Source organism: Corythoichthys intestinalis, chromosome 4, assembly GCF_030265065.1.
Source record: "Corythoichthys intestinalis isolate RoL2023-P3 chromosome 4, ASM3026506v1, whole genome shotgun sequence".
Taxonomy (NCBI): Eukaryota; Metazoa; Chordata; class Actinopteri; order Syngnathiformes; family Syngnathidae; genus Corythoichthys; species Corythoichthys intestinalis.
Genome location: NC_080398.1, coordinates 46,865,208 through 46,885,452, shown reverse-complemented (window position 1 = coordinate 46,885,452; position 20,245 = coordinate 46,865,208). Strand labels below are relative to the sequence as shown.

Below are 20,245 nucleotides of genomic sequence, written 5' to 3'. Positions count from 1 at the left end.
AATTGATCGAGCAACTTATAATGAATTTCATGGAAGACCCGGTGCTTTCGGATGCCGTAAACTCACTTGATGCGTTGCATAAAAGGCGTTATGTGGAAAAGCTTCAGTTTATCCATTCGCCAGATCCATATTTGATGCCTAAATCGATGTTTTTCGACCCGCTGTCTCCGCCGTATTTGCCTGACATCTGCTAGCTACCCTGATATGTACAACTATCTTGTCCACACAAAATCAGCCTATTCTCATGAAAGTTTGAAAAACTTTAAGAGCTTGGAGGCTTATAAATACTTCGTTGCTGGTTGGGTGAAACAGGTCCTCGTCCACAAAAATTCGGCAGGAATCTTATCTTGTGCTTGGAAAGGTGAGTTACGAAATTTTCAATTCAAAATCTTCTTGCTAACATCCACTGTCAAGTCTAATGTATTTCATGTCATTTGTCAATGGAGCTAGGGCTTTTAATGTTTATATGGTTTAGCGATAGCACTCTCACTACATACATACGTGTATGTTGTCGGCGATTAGCCTAGCAATGATCTTAATTGTGGTTGTCAGCCCAAAACCCTCTAAATATATATTAAATGCATCTTACCAGATATAAAATGACTACTACATAATCTGTGGTAATCGTTTGGAGCCCAGTTTTCTCGTCGAATTGCAGCAGCACATCTCGCTCTCTCCTCTCCGGGTCTCTCGGGTCCGGTAGAACTTCAAGTCTCTCCGTCTATCTTCTCTGTTATTGCAACCGACCGCCACACACGCCTTCACCATTTTGATTATTAATGTTAACGAGCAGAAAAACACGCCGTAAATAGGAGGAATGTACGTAGCCGTAACAGGTAAACACGATGTGTTGACGGACAATTGGCTGGTACCAGTCAGGAGGACGGAGTTGTGACGTCACGTGGGTAGGGTCTATATTCATTCTCTCAAAGGCTTCAAACAGTGGATTGTGACACTTTCACCACTGCTCTGTGGAGGGTAGCAGTGATGTCATTGACTGTTGTTTTTAAGGTATTCTTCACAGCTCTCACAATGTTTCTGTCATCAACTTTTGTTGTTACCATGAGCCAACCTGTTCAATGCTTGTTGCTTAGTACACCAGTAGATTTTCTTATTCAAAACATTTTAAATTGTTGTAGTGGCTATGCCCAATGTTTTTGCAATAGCGCTGATCGATTCTCCCACTTCTCTCAGCTTCAAAACGCTTGCTTTTCTCTCATAGACTGGTCTCTAGTCTTCATGTTTGCTCAGCAGAAACAGTTTTCGCAGTTGAAACCCAAAGCCAAAATCAGGAACTATTTCATGTCGCTGTTATTGATATAAAAGGCAACACCTGGGAAACTAGAAACTAATACTTTTGCTCACTTGAAAAGTTGTGGGTTTTTAAAAAATCTTTTCAGGGTTGTTTATCACATCTTGATGTAAAAAACACAAAATAAAAACTGAAATTCTGAACCTTTGTGTCATATTCACATTTTTATCTGAAACCCGATTGTCTTCAGGATACAACAAGAGCACAGGAATTGAACTTGCTGTTCCAAAACTTCTTAAGGTGACTATATTGCATCATGGCAGTCCTTTATTCGAAGTGGCAATACCTTGGTAACCCATTTATAAAATGAGTTTTTCAATGTGGTATTTCTTTCATTTAGGTCTATTCTTCCTTTTAAATTGAGTGTGACCATGCACTGCAGTGCCCAATTGATTGCTGGAAATGCTGTTGAAATTCAATTTCACATCATCATCATCATCATCATTCAATTTCAGAAATTGGATGATGATGTGCACACCTTGACACATTAATATTCATTGTATTGATTTTGCTTCTTTTGGAACTGTAAAAGTCGATCTTTTAAAAAGCTCCCTTTCAGCTGGTGAAAATATGAATGCATGGCTATGGGCATTCCCTAAACCGGAAAAAAATTACAAATTACATTTGTAAAATTCCCGATGGATATAACGTCCCATCGTGATGAGCAATGAGCCAATTGTACGACAACAATGTTATCTCAACCAAGGGCATCGGTTTGGTCTTCAACATTGGTAGGGACGATATACGTAACAGCACAACCTGCATGTACTCTTTTTGCTGGGGACGGGACATTAATGAGACCAACAAGATTATTGAACGGAGGTCAGCGCTACATTTCTCATGAATATGAACCTAATTAATTGATAGGCTAAATGATCAATGCAAAATAAATCTTGATTGACTGATACTTTCATGCGTATTGGTTCAGGTAATACAATGTTCGATTCAAACCTTTTTTTTTTTCAAGAAACATTTTGAAGTGCGAGTCCCTTTATTTTAAAAAAAAAAAAAAACGTGTCCACTTCTGGGGGACATTGGACCCCGGGACTCAAACTAAAGTATTGTAAAATTAAAGTGATTTGGGGAAAAAATAATGGAAAAAAAAAAAAAAAAAAACTAATATATCCAAGGACCAATCTATCTGAAGCATACTAGACTACCCCAAGACTCGAGCTAAAGTACGCTCATGAAATCCTGATGTGTGATTTCATTTCAGTTGTCTTTTTTTCATGTCAGTTCATGTTCATGTCAGTGTCCCACTGAAGTGGACCCATTCTTGCACTCTTGTAACTTGCACTCTGAAGCCACCACATTGTATTACCGTAATGCACATAATACAAACAATGATCCAAATGAGGGACGGCTAGCTTGACTTCATTGATCCTTGTGGCTGGCCTGACTGCAGTAGTTTTGCAGGTTAGCAAGTTCACACAGTTTAATGTGATGCTAACTCTGACTCATGTCAGACTTTCACTAGCCAAATTAGTGGTGTTTCCCCGACCTCCACAACATTGACGTCTTCTTACATTACTTACAGTGGCTGCTGCTGGCCGAAAAAAGTAAAACTTCTAATATCCCTCTTTGATAGGGCGGAGGAGGCGGCATGTTGTCAACATGAATCTGTCGGGGTTGTGTGCGTGTGTCTGTGTGGCGGGGGGCTCATGTCATCAGCCAAAAAAAATGTGCGTTGGAAGGGGGGGGGTAGACAAGCACATTCAGCAAGTGAAAAGGGATAAATATAAGTCTGAACATAATGAAAATAATTTACTTAATAATGGTAGTGTCTATTCTATCCTTACATGTATGGGAAGACAATCTAAATTACCTATAAAACTGGACTCATCATATAATGCAAATAAGGTTGCTTAAAAAATGGTGGGGACTATTTGAGCAACATGAAAAATTGGTAGCATTATGTCCTTACCGACCCTATGCAAATCTACGCCCTTGATCTTAACTAATCGGTGTTAGATAATTGCCGATTCTCAAGTCAACAATTCCTTCCATTCCGAACGGCACCATATTCTTCCATGGCTGTTTAAGAAAGGAGGCTAAATAGATGGAGCTGCCGCCACACTCTCTAAAATGATTGTGCTGCTTTCTATTCCTCAAGGTAGCGTTTGCGCTCAGCTCTACTGCTCTCCAGCAGACACATTAAAATCTACTGTTTAAACGTATGATTCCCTTATGTGTATGTTGACGCTATGCGTGTGTAGGTCTGCTGACAGATGACATCGTCTTTGCCAGCTTTGTCTAAGCTGCTGGTTTTTTTTAATCGACCAATTCATTTGTTTTCTAGCACAGCCAGAACCCTCTGTTCCACATAATTAGACTTTGCCAGTTTAGATAAAATCATCTCAAAAGAACGCAGTTTTTGCCTCCTGGGGCTGATCTGTAGAGAGATATACCTGCGCTCACCACGTTATGACCCACAAGATAACTTTAACACAAAGCTTTTGCACATAATCATTATATCTTTGCCACTATTCAAACTGTTATCATCTTAATAATCATACAAAAATTTTATTTCTTACAACATTACATGATGTACTGTAATTCAGTCGTAACTATTTTAAGCATTTATGTTTTTATAACACCAAAATAGTGACAATTTCAGTAGTAAACATCTTGTCATTGTCGGATGTGTCATTAACTCGTGGCAAACAAACACATACCGTAATTTTCAGACTAGAAGCCGCTACTTTTTCCCTCATTTTGAATCCTGAGGCTTATAGTCCTGTGCCGCTTATTGTTGATTTATTTGTGATTAAATTTTGTCCCTAACTCCATTTATGTCCGGCTCGGATCTTTTACATCCATTCAAAAGCGAGATAATTTGCCAGATGACAATAAATGACATGTCATAAGCATTCATTAATGCTGTCTGCGTCATGTCATAATTATGCTGGTCTTATGACAGTCTTATGGCGCTGCTGTCAAATAAAGTGTTACCGGTTGATAACTTTTGGTGTAAATATCCCATAATACAGTGAGGACAGCTGCAGCTTATAGTCCGTTGAGGCTTATCAATGACCTAATGCCGTTTTCGTGTCAAATTCAGTGGGTGGCGGCTTATAGTCAGGTGCACCTTATAGTCTGAAAATTACAGGTATGATTTCTCAGGAGATTAAAAAAAAAAGAAAAAAAAACATTGCGTAATAGAAATGACCCTACCTATTTACTAATTAGATATAAAATGATGAACTAGATACCTTATTTCAACTCTGATAACAACCAAAACATCATTTTGCTACATTTCAACATTAAAGTGCTTTATCCATTCTTTTATTAGAATTGCCTGACTTTAGGCAGCAGTTCTGACTCAATGAAGTTTAATTGAGTGGGTAAATGGTTCACTGGGTACCAGTCCAGGACATGGTCTTATTTACAATAAAGTTCTCTTCCTTTCAACCCTTAACATCATTAGTTTGGTAGAAAATTGATCCTTGAATTGTTAGTGTTTCACTTTGTTTAAAGGCATCTAATCGAAAAATGTCTTGATTTTAGAACATGTTGTCTTTCAGCCCGCTGACTCGACAGTTGTGTGACAGTGAAGAGCTGAGCAGCCATTAAATTTGTCATTTAGTTTGAACTTCAAATGTTATGAATGCATTTGTCACGCTGGAACTGTTTGTCAGTGAAATATGGTCCGTTGAATCGTGATATACAGTTGCAACTCCTGCTCATAAAAATGGAAATATTGTCAAAAGTGTGCAAGTGGCTCTGGTTCCCTCTACGTTATGTTTTAGTGAGTGATGTTTCTGTCGCAATTTAATTTTCAAATCCTTCAAAACATCATCAGTTAATCATGGAAAACATCAATCCTGTTGTCGCACGGGTGCTCAAAATTGGTAGGAAAGCAACTGAGGGTCATTTTTCTCCTGCAGACATGTCTTGCTCAGCATCACTTCTCTGTTTTTGCTGTTCACTTCTAGCAAATTTACGCACCTCTTTGCGGATTTTTTAGGGGAGAACCTATACTCTATACTACTTGTTTGCTGAAAATTCATGCAGTTTCTGTTATCGTGTTCAGGCCAAAGTTCAATCACATATAAATGTTTCCTTAAACACCTACTCGTGGCTGTGCCTATTATGATTACAATTATTTTTGTTTTGTTTTTTTAGGATAGTAAATAATAATAATTATACGTTTTATTTTTAGAGCCATAGACTTCATAATGCATTGTTGGCGTGGCCGTCAAAAGCTGACCGAGTGAAATGACAAAGAGCTTTTTTTCGTTAAAAATTCTTGTGAGTAAATGCTTAAATGGTGTACAACAGGTGAAAAAAGTCTTAAATAGCATTATTATGTGAATTAGAATCATATTCTGAGACCATTCGACTATATACAACAATTTAGCAAAGCACAGATGACGAGGAATTAGTCTTTTAATCTGCGGTTTATCCACGCCTACCTTTATAGGGCTGTAGCGTCCCCAACAAGAGGATGACGTCAGCGGGAGAATGGGCTCATCCGTTTTACTATTCAGCCCATTGAGGGGGAATTATTCAGAACGTGGAAAACGCGACGAAGGGAGCCGCAAAATGTCATTGTTTCAGTCTCTCTACTCCAATATTTTTTACAGGATATTCTTTTCATCCAAGTATTTTTCCCCAATAGATAAATGCCATGGTCATGATAAATAAGTCTTGTGCTGAATGGAATATGAAATAATAAAAATGCATTTATTCAGGACAACAAGGCAAAATTACTCCATAATGGTCAAAACTGTCGACTTCACCTTTACTGTAGCCCCTCCCGAACGATATTTTATGCCACCTAAGTCGGGCTTATGTAATTTCCTTTCCCCGGCTTCAGAGAATGTAAACAAACCAAGAGGCGTGACAGCTAGCCAACATGCTAACCCAAATCCAGTGATGTTTCAAAGTCCTCAAAGCGGAAAATCACACATAACTAGCCCGGATCATTTCACATGACGACTGGGTTGTCGATTGTCTTCGCCGATCAGCAACCCGCCCGGCGGCAAACAAGTTAGAGCTCGTCGTTCCCCTGCTGAGGACAGAGGGCTCGTTTGCGGGGAATCAGCTGGTCAATGACCGGCCGACAACGGAGGAGCGTGAAGCTGCCAAATGGTTAACACGAATATGGCAAAATCATCAATCAAAAAGTCCTAAACAGCGATAGACTTATAGGAGGGTGGCTGCAGTTGTTATGCAGCTAACATGACAATGTGTGTATGAGGAGAGCTTTTTTCATGCCCATCCATGATCAAATGTAATTAGTCCTTTATTTAAAGTAAGTTTGTAGTGTTTACTTTGTAATCGCTGTATTCGTGGCTATTTATAACACAAAATTGCAATTTCTGATCGGTTGGAAAATTTGACAGAACACCTGGCACATGAAGAGTGCAATAAGCCGAATATAGTGCTCTCCCGGCGGGGGGATGTGCGACAAGCCGCCGGTCGTCGGCCGAGGCGACAAGGAGCATGTCAGCCACGAAATGCAAGCCACCTACATATTAAAATGATCCCAGTATTTGACATAATACAAAACACGATGTTTACTCACTTCCTCGTAAGTCCCATGGTCCCACAGTAGTAGGGGTGTTTTGCCCAATATCCACTGGTGAATGGGAACGTTTTGAAACCCAGTAAAGGCTCATAAGCCTCTCCGTCGTACAGCAAGATTTTTCTGCAGCCGTTTGGCTGGCGTGATGCGAAAAATAAACGAATTAATCCGCAAAATCAGCTGAATCCTTAGTCCTTCTCATACAACAGTACGGCTGTATAGTGAAGAGGACTCCTTCTTCCATACACGTCACAGCGCCCTCTTCCTCAATGCAAGACTGAATCCGGAAGTCTGTCATTTTCGTAGAGCAGGATTTAAAAAATTGAATAAATATATCGATCGCTTCTTCACACATCCAAGTGGTCCATTTCATTCAGGAGCATAAAATACCACGTGTATTATGAAATAAACATGCTTTTTCGTGTCACAGGCACTTTAAATCCCTAAATCCTTTATAGATATGGACGCAAAACAGTCTCGAATCTTGGTTAAAAACAAAAAAAAGACAAAAACGTGCAGTTAGCATTTATTTTACGCAAATATGTCGAAGAATGATACTAATCTTTCAGACAATCTGGCGGCAGCCTTACAATAAAAAGCTTTTTACGTTGAAAATTCTTGTGAAAAAACGAAAAATATGATAATTACCTTGAATCCTCGAACAAATCACTCCTGAGACAATCCTTCCTGTTTGTATGCAGTACAGCTTTCATACTTTTACAACCTAATTCCAGCGTTGGATCAATGCATGTGTCTCTGCGACTGACTGAATAACTGAAACGGATTGTGGGATGGCCCCCTACTTGAAGGCGTAGCGCAGTGAAGATGTAATCTGACCCGTCAATTCCATTACGAAGTCTATGCTAGAGCACTTTACGAGACACGCAAAGAGGCTTTAAAAGAAAGATAGGAACACAATAGTTCAACATGAATAACAAAACAATCATAAAATTAGATTAAAAGCAGGATAAGATTAAATTAAAAGTTTAAGAGGTCAGGATAAAACCGAGATAAGGATCATGGTGGATAAGAAAGTGTAAACAGGTCTGTTTTGAATCTGGATTTGAAAAGTTAGAGGGTAGATATATTGAGAAGATCGAGGGGTAGGGAGTTCGAGAGCTAGGGGCCACAGTGACTAAAAGCTCTGGAACCGAAGGTGGCGAAACGGACACGGGGGACCGAAGTGAACGGGGGGGACATTCAATACAGAGGAGATTGCATAGGTAGGGAGGGGCCAGGCCATGGAGTGCTTTAAAGGTAATTACTAGGATCTTGTAATTCTTCGTTTGACTGGGAGCCAGTGAAGTTGACGGAGGATGGGGGGTGATGTGGTGTGTGGTGGGGGTCCGAGTGATGAGGCGTGCTGCTGACTTTTGGAGGAGCTATAGTTTCTGGAGGGACTTATTTGGGAGACCAAAGAGCAGTGAGTTACAGTAATCGAGCCGGGAAGTGACTAGACTACAGACAAGCGTAGAAGCGGTGTGGCGGATGAGAGAAGGAAGGAGGCGAAAAATATTCATGGTACCCGCGAGTTATTAAAAATATTTAAAAAGCATTGAATTTAGTTTTCCATTATTAAAGGTATTAAAAGTATTAAATTAGCTGTTGTAAGTCTGGAATTTTTTCACCGTGGTCTTCATTTTCAAGAACATCTCAGTGCAACCTAAATTATGTCCGTGACAAAGTTTTTTTTTTTTAAATCCATAACGAAGATGACGCATAGAATTTTTACGATGCACGTCACTACAAATCAAAATGCAACTCATGCGTGCCAAACCACCACAACCGGCAAAACAAAGAATCCACCCACCTCTGCATCGGGAATACGTCCGTTTGTCGGTGGAACGAAAACCCTGCAGGCAGAAGTATTGTGGATTCTGAACACCAAAACAGACCACCATTCATATACTTCAAATGAGTCCATTGGTGATCTGTTTCGGATATTACGTCATTTTTGTTTGGCATCGGCTGTCAGTGTTGGTCATATTCCGTTTTGTTCCACAGGGAGCGTTCCCGATGTCGTAACTGTCTTTTGTCACGAATTTTCAGTTGGCAGAAAAAAATGCACATTTTCTTAATGTTTAAATGGTCTACATATTTTTATGATCATTATAAATGCATTTACACAATGAAATAACGCTGGAAAAGTTTGTTAAACATAATGTTGGACACGCCTGCTTTCACGCAGAATGCTTCCCATTTCACTCGACACGGGAAATTGTTTTCACACACAACTGCTGCATGGTTAAGTCCCGCGATATTCCCGTTGTTTTGGAGTATGTGATAGGGGCTCAAGTTACATCCAGATACTTTAGATTGCAGTTTATGGGTCATGCAAAGGCAGTGGATCTGCTTAAACATTTCGGTTTGCCTTTCGAATGAATGTGAATTTCGCCTTTTTAACTCAAGAGTTAGCCATGTTCACTGGGGTTCTTGGCAGGTGCACTAGCGGCTAGCCTGTTACAGAAGATGGCTGGTCTGAGTCCTGTCCTCCTCTTCTTTTTGTCCATAATTATTGTGTGTGTGTTTAAAAAATTCTGACAGACTTTATAATGTTACTTTAAATGTGTTTTAATTGTATCTTCAATATATATGCATTCTGTTGTCAAACACACTTAGTAATTGAGGTTAAATTTGATGTTCAGTGCTTTATTTTTTTATTTAATATGATTCAATATGATCTAAATAATAGGTGCAAGAAAAGTATTAATTTTCAGTTGAAATGGCATTAAAAAAAGGTCTTAAAAGTCTTGAATTTAGATGTATCAATTCTGGGGGGACCCTGATATTGCGAAGGTGGAAGTAGGCCGATCTGGTGATGTCGATGATATGGGAGCGGAAGGAGAGCGTGCTGTCGAGGATGACACCCAGACTCTTAACCTGAGTGGAGGGAGAGATTGGTACATTTTTGATGGTGATAGTGATAAATTATTTTATTGATTTCATTTATTTTTTTTCTTCTGCTGGCATATTATAATATGTAAATTAATCAGTACAAAAACTCTTGAAGATCATGAAAAGTGACATTTACCAGTGAGCTATCTACTGCATCTTAAATATTATCTGTATCAGAAACAATGGCCATGTAATCACTTGATCACTTGATTAGATCAATGACAAAATATGTAGTATCGTACACCATTATTCTCCAAACTGCTTGTGTGTATGTGCATGAGTCCTGCCTTCTCCAGGGAGGGAGAACAAGACTTCGCAAATACATGTCAATGACGTACGTAATTTATCGAGCCCTTAACAATTATTTTTGGCCATTTTATATATTGGACGATGAGTCGATAAAGTAACTATTGTGACAGGGAACAAATCTAAATCTTTTTAGAGGTGGCGTCAATTTTATCGCAGGTTTTTTCGCCGTCTTGGCATGTCACTCCAAAATTGATTCTAATGTTTATGAACGACATGTAGATGCTCAAGTCCGCAACGTACACAATAGCAATGACGGGACTGCCCCGCCCCTTCCCCTGATGTTCAAGCGCTTCCATATTTAAAAATGTTTTGGCTACTCTTGCAATGCTGATCCAGACAGATTTTCAATTTCTTTTATTTTTTTTTTCAAGGTGCTGCACCTGCATGATAACACCCATTGTAAGCATAAAACAAGAAAACCTTCCTCGGCATGTAATATTGTGTAACACCTGTGCAATGAAAGGTCTACCTGTTGATTTGACAAGCGTCTCCTTTACATATTTATGAATGGATTTTTACCATTCAATTACAATAGTAATCAGTTTTGTGTGTGTGTGTTATACTTTGGCTTCTGATTGTTGCAACAATAAGTGTTTGTTTGGGTCAAATAGAAGAGTTGGCAGGAAGGGATTGACGATGTAAATGAGAAAAATAGAGGTGTGCCTGTCATGATATTGTGTGGAGTGAGCGTCCCCCGGGAGGTCAGTGACATGAACAGAGGTACAAAAAATGATTGATTTATGGCACTTCAATGATTTATGGCAACCTCACCCACCCCAAAAAATAAAACTGTCAGATCGAGCTGTTTGTTCTGGTGTCAAAGTGCCAGACTGGTTGCCAGTCAATTGCAGGGGAAGTACAGATAAACAACCATTCACATTCACACCTATTGACAATTTAGTCGTCAATTAACCTAACATGCATTTAGGGCTGCAGCTATCGAATATTTTAGTAATCGAGTATTCGACTAAAAAATTCTATCGATTAATCGAGTAATCGGATAAAACATTTTTTTTTTTTTAGGTAGAGAGCAATTATAAATATACATGAGAAAACAAAACATTTCATCTAATATTGAACCATTTTCAGTCAATAGTCTTTATTTTCGATGTAAATTGTTGAAACTAGGGCTGCAGCTATTGATTATTTTAGTAGTCGATTTATCGATGAACTAGTTAGTTTGAATAATTGAGTAATCGGATAAGGAACATGAATACTTAAAATAGCTGAGCCTTAAACGGTATGAAAAAATATATATAAATGAGGATCTACGTACAACAAAAGAACAATGACGAACTTACATAGCAAAAGTCCACTAGCTTAAATGCTATAAAATGCTAACGCTTTTTTTTTTTTTTTTTTTTTTTTTTTTTTTTTTACAATGCTCTCAACAAATGGTTCAGACACATATTCCCACAAAAAAAAAAAAAAAAAAAAACGGCTGAATGTACCAATAATCTAAATTACGAATGCATTACAAAAAAACATTAGCTCAAACAAAAACTTGTTGTCTTAACATGGAGCAGCTGGATTCATCCATATGAAATGAGGCAGACTAGAGGGCAGTGTATCCACCCAAATCAATAAAACTAAACGCAAACATTTTCAAAATAAACCATTGCAACGCCACTTAAATTAAACTTGAAGCAGCAAAATTCAATTCGAATCTTTTTTTTTCTAATTGAATACTCGAGTTAATCGATTAATCATTGCAGCCCTACATGCAAACATTTTTTTAAGTGTTTTATTTAGTACAATAACAGTTGAAGTTTTTTTATGACACATGTACACTTTTTTTCATTTTCTTTTTTGTCTTCATTATTAACTCTCCAGACTAGCAGGATATGTGGAGGCCTTGGCATCTCGACTGGGGATGCAGATTCCAGACCTGAGTCCAAAGCAGGCCGACATGTGGCAGACCAGAGTCAGCTCGCACTCGGTAAAGTTGTCACGTGCGACTCCAGGCAATAGGTGCAAAACATTCAACCAACTATAGTGGTACATCTACTTACGAACGTCTCTACATACAGAATTTTCAGGTTAAGACACACCTCAACCGGAAAATTTTACAAAAGACATTTCAGGATACGAAAGGCAACAATACAGTATGGCAGGTACTTGCAGCTCCCAGAGTTTACTGAACGTAACATACTTATAGCTGCTCTGCCATTGGCTATTGTCTTGGCTTCCTGGCATCCAATTGGCTAAGAGGGTCCTCTACTATATGTGTATGTGGGCATCCCAGCGTCCTCTTCATTCGCCCTTCGTGTTCCGACAGCTTTACATGAGTGTATTAACTTTTATTCTTTACTCTATTCTTGGTTTTTTACATTAAGCACAACTCTTGTTTTTATGTTTATTGTGCAGAAGTATAATTGTAACATGTATTTGTTGCATTTTTATGCATTGTAAAAGGTTTATGTACGGATTAGGGCATTTACATGGAAAACGCGTTGTCTTACAGAATTTTCAAGTTACGAAACTACTTCCAGAACCAATTAATTTCATAAGTAGAGGTACCACTGTATACTTAAAAAGGGCACTTTCAAGGAACACGGATTTGTAATCAGGATAATAGTGTCTGAGTTATATGTGTCATATTGGTGGCCCAGCCTGGTCCAATTGTGGTAACACAATTTAAGGATGTATGCCGCACACATCCAAAATTTGTCGCTTTTGCACATCATCAATTGGTTGACTTCTTGTGTCTTGAGTGGTTAGCAGATGCATATTAATGACTGTTTACCACAGTAATTAAAATTAGATTGCACTTTTTGATTGTTGAGCAATCGCTGAAGCAAAACTAGATTCATTCGGACAAGTATTCCATTGTGGTGCTTTAACAGGCTACTTTCACAGCTGCAATTGATGATTGCTTTCATTTTTCCTCCATTGACTGAAACAATAGTCAAACATCAGTGACGTGCCCTTTTGTTCGCTCGATGTCTGAAAGAAAATTACACCAGAAAGATTTTCAATAGTGGGCAGTCTTTCAGCTGTGAGATGTAATTAGCTCTGATTTGTCAAACACTAAAGGGCCGAATGGGAAAGTTCACGCCAACCTTCAATATTGTTAGTTTAGAAAAGTGTGACAGAAAATCGAATCTTTTTGCTTCCTGTAATTGTATGTGCATGACGAGAAGTATGAAAATACTGTATGATTTCATTAGATTCGGTAACATGGCAAGTATTGCACACAGGGTAAAGCCATCGGCGTCGGCATCGGCTGCATCCTTGGCATGTTCCCGCTCCTCTTCTTCAATGACGATGACGACAAGAAAGACGCCAAGAAGGACGCCAACGATAACAAGACACAAACAGCCGCCAAGGACAACAGCAAGTGAGCTCGAGTGGACTCCTGCTTTGGAAACGTGGACCAAAAAAAGACCCTGAACTAGTCCAAGGCTTTCAATCCTATTCAAGAGCTTCATGTAAAGTGAAGCACATGGACATATACTCCCGACATTATCATCATCATCAGCTTGCTGCTATTCCCAACACTCAACTGACCTCCTTGCTCCCTCTGATGCCACGTTTCTGGGTACAGACTAGGGGATATCATTTCATCAATTCCTTGCTTGACTGGTCGAGCTGTCACTGCATGGTGACGCAAAAAGAGGCGCAACATGCAAGCTTGCTTGAAGCGCGCCCAAAAAAACAAAACAAAAAAAAGTGACCTGCCTCAAGTTCAGTTCAACCAATCAGCTGTTATACCTGAGAATGCTGATGTAACGGTGAGATTGATGTTATGATTTTATAAGACTCTAGTGATGGATTTGGTTTTGACTAACTTGGGATTTCAACTTTTAAGAATATGCTGTACAATGTGACAGTGTGTGAATATCATTTTAAAGAAGTCTTTAAGCCCGAATTTTACTTTTTGGTTGTTGATCACTATAAACATGTGTAAATTGTATAGAACCACATTTGACATGAGGAAAAAAAGGTAACGAAAATGGCACCAAAAGTATACGCAATACTGTACAGTGAATCATTTTAATTTCAATTACAATTTCCCTCAGCGCACATGAGTTCAGCGTTAGACATGACTGTACTATACTGTGCCTCTACTGCACTCTACTGGTTAAGAGTCTTCCCATATTCAAACCACATTATTAGGTACCCTCGCACCTTTTCAGGACGATCTAATCCAAGAGCCAAATCAACAATGAATCCCTTATAGAATATTATTGTTCTGTTTTTGATGGAAAAACATTTTAGTTTTTGTGTTAATGCTCTGCATCATATGCCAAGACTTTAAATAGTTTGTCCCTCATGTAATGCAAAATATATTAGAAGCACTGTGCCTCCCTGATAGTCAAGTCTAAACATTCTTATTGCTAACAGGACTGTGGTCCAATTTTGAAAATTGCAAAAAAATTCTATATAGGATCTGCAGTCTTAACTTTTGTCGTATCTATCTTTGAAAATGAGCTTCCGTTCTGTGTTGCAAGCAGAATAGAAGACTGATGCAAAGTCTATCAATAGTTTTTCTTCCTCCAAATTCTGCATCGGACACTTTTGTTGGGTTTTGTTGTCTCGTTTTTATTTACTGCCAATAGCACGTCCCTAACTGTTCTTTTAAATAAACAAAACAATTATAGCTGTTTATTTACATCTGTAGACATTCCAGAAGAAATGAAGTTTTATAACCTTATGGTTGTGATTGTTTGACCCCCACACAGCACATGCTTCAACTTGTAGACTGAAACCTTGTTTTGTTCATATAAACTGTGTGTAGGATGCTCATGAAGTTACATGCAGATAATATCAAGCTTTATTAGCTTCATGACATGTGATATGATACAATACTAAGTCAGCAAAGCACACAAATGAAGTTGAACAAAAATGACATGAACATCAAATGGTCTTGTTATATTTATTTTTATTCGTATATTTAACTTTCTCTTGCACATGATGTCATTTTATTTATAGAGAAGCAACTGTAACATGACTGGAAGAGTGCTAAATTATATGGATAGCGATGCACTACATGACTTGATAGTAAATGACTGCTCGGTTTCTTTTATTATTCTTGTTAGTTGTCATGGTGATTAATTTGTGAGAGGTTTGAAAAAGCATGTACCAATTGTATTTAAGTTCTATATTGGTTTCTTTTTAAACTCTAGAAGTGGTTACAAGCCGCATGCTAACTCAAGCATGGGTGTCAAGGATTTGTCAGGAATGTTTTTCATTTGTTCTGCTTTAATTAAACACTATGTTCACACTCTAGTCCAATTTGTGCTTTAACCTTTGTTGTCATACGTCATTTTAAAAAGCTACTCTTTAAAAAATGCAAGTTAAAATCAAATATGAGTTCTGTTTTATATTCCAGATTTTAGTTTTCTGAATTTGTCCTTAAGAAAAGTGTTAAAGTGCAACAGAGCTGGTGAAAGATGACTCCTTGTAACTAAAACCACACTCCTCCAAGGCAGGTATCTGGTTTCATTTTGTTCAATAGAGGAAGCTTGAGCTTCATTTCCGCTCATAATGTGATTGATTCAATCTGTGACATTGTATTTTCATTCCTGTCACAATCGTTTGGCTCTTTTGGACTCATTGGAGCCATGCCCACCTGTTTCTGCACTGTTAAGGAAAACCTATCCTTCAACTGGAAAAGACCGATTGATTGCAGGTACTTGTGAAGGTAAGATTCAGTAATAATTGTGCAATATTGTCATTTGAAAAGCCTGGAGAGAAAATGTGTCCCTTGCAGTATGTCATCGTGTGATTTTTCAATCCTGCATGTAGGATATGTACCGTATTTTTCGGACTATAAGTCGCACCTGAGTATAAGTCGCACCAGCCATAAAATGCCCAACGTAGAGGAAAAAATATATATATGTCGCACCGGAGTATAAGTCACATTTTGGGTGGAAATTTACTTGATAAAATCCAACACATAGAACAGATATGTCATCTTGAAAGGCAATTTAAAGTAAAAATACAAAAGAGAACGGCATGCTTAATAAGTGTGCAGTATAATGTTAGATGATGCATGAACAACGAAATTCATTGTGCTCGAGCTAACAAGTTTACAAAACCATCAGTGTCACTCCAAAACACCAAAATAACGTGAAATGATATAATAATGTGTTAATACTTTCACACATAAGTCGCTCCAGAATAGAGGTCGCACCCCCAGCCAAACTATGGAGGGAAAAAAAAAAAAAAAACTGCGATTCATAGTCCGAAAACTATGGTACCTTAAAATGAACTTTGGGGACCACAATTGTTGTTGTATAACAACTCTTTTTTTTTTTTTTTTTTTTTTTTTTTTTAAACAAGTTTTTGAGTGTGGAATCCAAAACTGATCTCAGGTTTTGTTTATTATGTTGTTGTTTTAACATTAGGATTTATATTTTCTAAAAATGAAATGATAAACATTGACACAATTAAATTTGGAGGGGAAAAATGGAATGACTGAAGTGTGAAGTGACTATGTTTGAACAAAAGATATAACTCCTTGTGTGCACAGAGTATGCAGAGAGAGATCGGAGCCAATATTCGAAGAAGAAAAAACAAGCAATAAAATATACTGCACTGTAAACAGAAGCTTAACAAGCTCACAAAACTCCCAAATTTAGCTCAACGCCGGATTGCAAGCAACTATCAGGTGCATACCAGCACCCATCTGCTCTCACTGTTGGTTTTTATTTGTCAATATCTTGTTCACCTGCCTAATCATGCTTGTACTCGTGCTGTTGCCTAGTGCTCATTCACATTACAGTTATTTTTCGAATGCGCCGGTGTAAGTACGTAATTCACTCGGGTTGCACAATCTGCTCGGGGGCCTGTGCTTGACAGTGACGTTCCATTATTTTCACGGTATGATTGGTTGATTGATTCTAACATTAAATATCAGGGCCCATCACTGTCCATCTCTAAAACTATTTTTTTTTTTTTTTTTTTAAATCTGTTTTTTTTCCCTGGCTTTTAACCCTGCGTCAGACTCGACTCTTTTAATGTCTTATGGTTTGTTTGACATCAGCAGTGATGTTATATGTTCCTTTCTTTAAATAATAAAACAAATCTTCATATAAATCGTCCATTAATGACACAATAGAAAAAACAACCCAAACAGTTCATGCAACCTGAGCGTTGTTGTGACGTCCCCAAGCTTTTTTTTTTTTTTTTTTTTTAAATTGAACAGTACAAAATACAAAATTTTTGTACTGTTCAATAAAAAAAAAATTTTAATTGATTGAACAGTACAAAATACAAAATTCTCCTCCGTGAGTCATCACCGTATCGTGGTGGAGGGGTTTACGTGTCCCAATGATCCTAGGAGCTATGTTGTCTGGGGCTATAAGCCCCTGGCAGGGTCATCCACGGCAAACAGGTGAGGGGCCAGACTAAAAATGACCCCTTATGATGAGAAAAATAAATGGACTCAGGTTTCCCTGGCCCGGACACAGGTTACCGGGGCCCCCTTCTGCAGCAAGGTCTGGAGGTGGGGCTTGAAGGCAAGCATCTGGTGGCTGGGCCTGTCCCCATGGGGCCCAGGTGGGCACAGCCCGAAAAGGCAACGTGGGTTCCCCTTCCCATGGACTCACAACCTGTGGGAGGGGCCAAAGGGGTTGGGTGCGCACAGAGTTGGGTGGCAGCCAAAGGCGGGGGCCTTGGGGTTCCGACCCCCAGCTGCAGAAGCTAACTCTGGGGACATGGAATGTCACCTCTCTGGCTGGGAAGGAGCCCGAGCTGGTGTGTGAGGCAGAGAAGTTCTGACTAGATATAGTCGGACTCTCCTCCGCACACAGCTTGGGTTCTGGTACCAATCCTCTCGAGAGGGGTTGGACTCTCTTCCACTCTGGAGTTGTGGTGAGAGGCGCAGAGCAGGTGTGGATGAGAGGGTAGCCTCCCTCCGCCTTTGGGTGGGGGGACAGGTTTTGACTGTTGTTTGTGCCTATGCACCGAGCAACAGTTCAGAGTACCCACCCTTTTTGGAGTCCTTGGAAGGTGTGCTGGAGAGCGCCCCCTCTGGGGACTCCCTCGTTCTTCTGGGGGACTTCAATGCTCACATGGGCAATGACAGTGAGACCTGGAGAGGCGTGATTGGAGGAATGCCCCCCCGATCAGAACCCGAGTGGTGTTCTGTTATTGGACATCTGTGCTCGTCACGTTTTGTCCATAACGAACACCATGTTCAAGCATAGGGGTGTCCATATGTGCACTTGGCACCAGGACACCCCAGGCCACAGTTCGATGATCAACTTTGTAATCGTGTCCTTGGACGTTTGGACACTGGGTGAAGAGAAGGGCGGAGCTGTCAACTGATCACCACCTGGTGTTGTGTTGACTCCGATGGCGGGGGAAGATGCTGGCCAGACCTGGCAGGCCCAAACGTATTGTGAGGGTATGCTGGGAAAGTCTGGGAGAATCCCCTTTCAGCTTCAACACCCACCTCCGGCAGAACTTCTCCCTTGTCCCTGGAGAGGTGGGGGACATTGAGTCCGAGTGGGCCATGTTCCGCACCTCCATTGTTGAGGGGGCCGATCGGAGCTGCAGCCATGAGGTGGTTGGTGCCTGTCGTGGTGGCAATCCCCGAACCCGCTGGTGGACACCAGCGGTAAGGGATGGTGTCAAGCTGAAGAAGGAGGCCTATCAGGCCTTTTTGCCTGTGGGACTCCGGAGGCAGCTGACAGGTACCGGCTGGCCAAGCGGACTGCAGCTACGGCGGTTGACGAGGCAAAAACTCGGACCTGGGAGGAGTTCAGTTAGGCCATGGAAAGACGACTTCCGGATGGCTTCGACGAGATTCTGGTCCACCAGCCGGCGTCTGAGGAGAGGAAAGCAGTGAACCATTAAAACTGTGTATAGTGAAGATGGGGTGCTGCTGACCTCAACTCGGGACGTCATGAATTGGTGGGGAGAATACTTCGAAGCCCCCTTCAATTCCACCAACACGCCTTCTTTTGAGGGAGCAGAGTCTGGGGACTCCGAGGTGGGCTCTCCGATTTCTGGGGTTGAAGTCACTGAGGTGGTTGGAAAGCTCCTCGGTGGTGAGGCCCCGGGGGTCAATGAGAGCCGCCCGGAGTTCCTAAAGGCTCTGGATGTTGTGGGGCTGTTGTGGCTGACACGCCTCTACAACATCGCGTGGACATCAGGGACAGTGCCTCTGTTTTGGCAGACCGGGGTGTTGGTTCCCCTTTTTAAGAAGGGGGACCGAAGGGTGTGTTACAATTATAGAGGGATCACACTCCTCAGCCTCCCCGGTAAAGTCTATTCAGGGGTGCTGGAGAGGAGGGTCTATCGGGAAGTCGAATGTCGGATTCAGGAGGAGCAGTGTGGTTTTCGTCCCGGCCGTGGAACAGTGGACCAGCTCTACACCCTCGGCAGGGTCCTCGAGGGTGCATGGGAGTTCGCCTAATCAGTCTCCATGTGTTTTATGGATCTGGAGAAGGCATTCGACCATGTTCCTCGGGTAGTCCTGTGGGGGGTGCTCCGGGAGTACGGGGTACCGAGCCCCTTGGTACGGGCTGTTCAGTCCCTGTACGAACGGTGTCAGAGTTTGGTTCGCATTGCCGGCAATAAGTCCAATTCATTCCCAGTGAGGGTTGGATTCCGCCAAGTCTGCCCTTTGTTACCGACTCTGTTCATAATTTTCATGGACAGAATTTCTAGGCTCAGCCGAAGCGTTGAGGGGGTCAGGTTTGGTGATCTGCTTTTTCCAGATGATGTGGTGCTGTTGGCTTCATCAAGCCGTGACCTCCAACACTTACTCGAAAAGTTTGCGGCCGAGTGTGAAGCGGTTGGGATGAAGATCAGCACCTCCAAATCCGAGACCATGGTCCTCAGTCGGAAAAGGGTGGAGGGCCCTCTCCGGGTCAGGGATGAGCCCCAAGTGAAGGAGTTGAAGTATCATGGGGTCTTGTTCACGAGTGAGGGTAGGAGGGAGCCTACCCGGTGCAGCGTCTGCATTACTGCAGATGCTGCACCGATCCGCCTGTTAATCTCTCGCCGTAGTGGTTAAGACGGAGCTGAGCCGAAAGGCAAAGCTCTCGATTTATCAGTCGATCTATGTTCCTATTCTCACCTATGGTCACGAGCTGTGGGTCGTGACCAAAAGAACAAGATCCCGGATACAAGCGGCCGAAATGAGTTTCCTTCGCAGGGTGTCCGGGCTCTCCCTTAGAGATAGGGTGAGAAGCTCGGTCATCCGGGAGGGACTCGGCGTTGAGCCGCTACTCCTCCGCGTT

General features: G+C 40.8%; 1 protein-coding gene across 1 annotated transcript in view; it reads left to right on the top strand.

The window, feature by feature from the left end:
• The window catches only part of LOC130914742 (transmembrane protein 65-like), a 67,843-nt gene extending 52,555 nt beyond the window's left edge, over positions 1-15,288 (top strand). Inside the window, exons 7-8 of the mRNA XM_057834203.1 lie at positions 11,880-11,985; positions 13,247-15,288. Coding sequence (XP_057690186.1) covers positions 11,880-11,985; positions 13,247-13,390 — 250 coding nt within the window. The 3' untranslated portion in view covers positions 13,391-15,288. The remainder of the gene's footprint in view (positions 1-11,879; positions 11,986-13,246) is intronic.
• Positions 15,289-20,245: the final 4,957 nt, after the last annotated feature.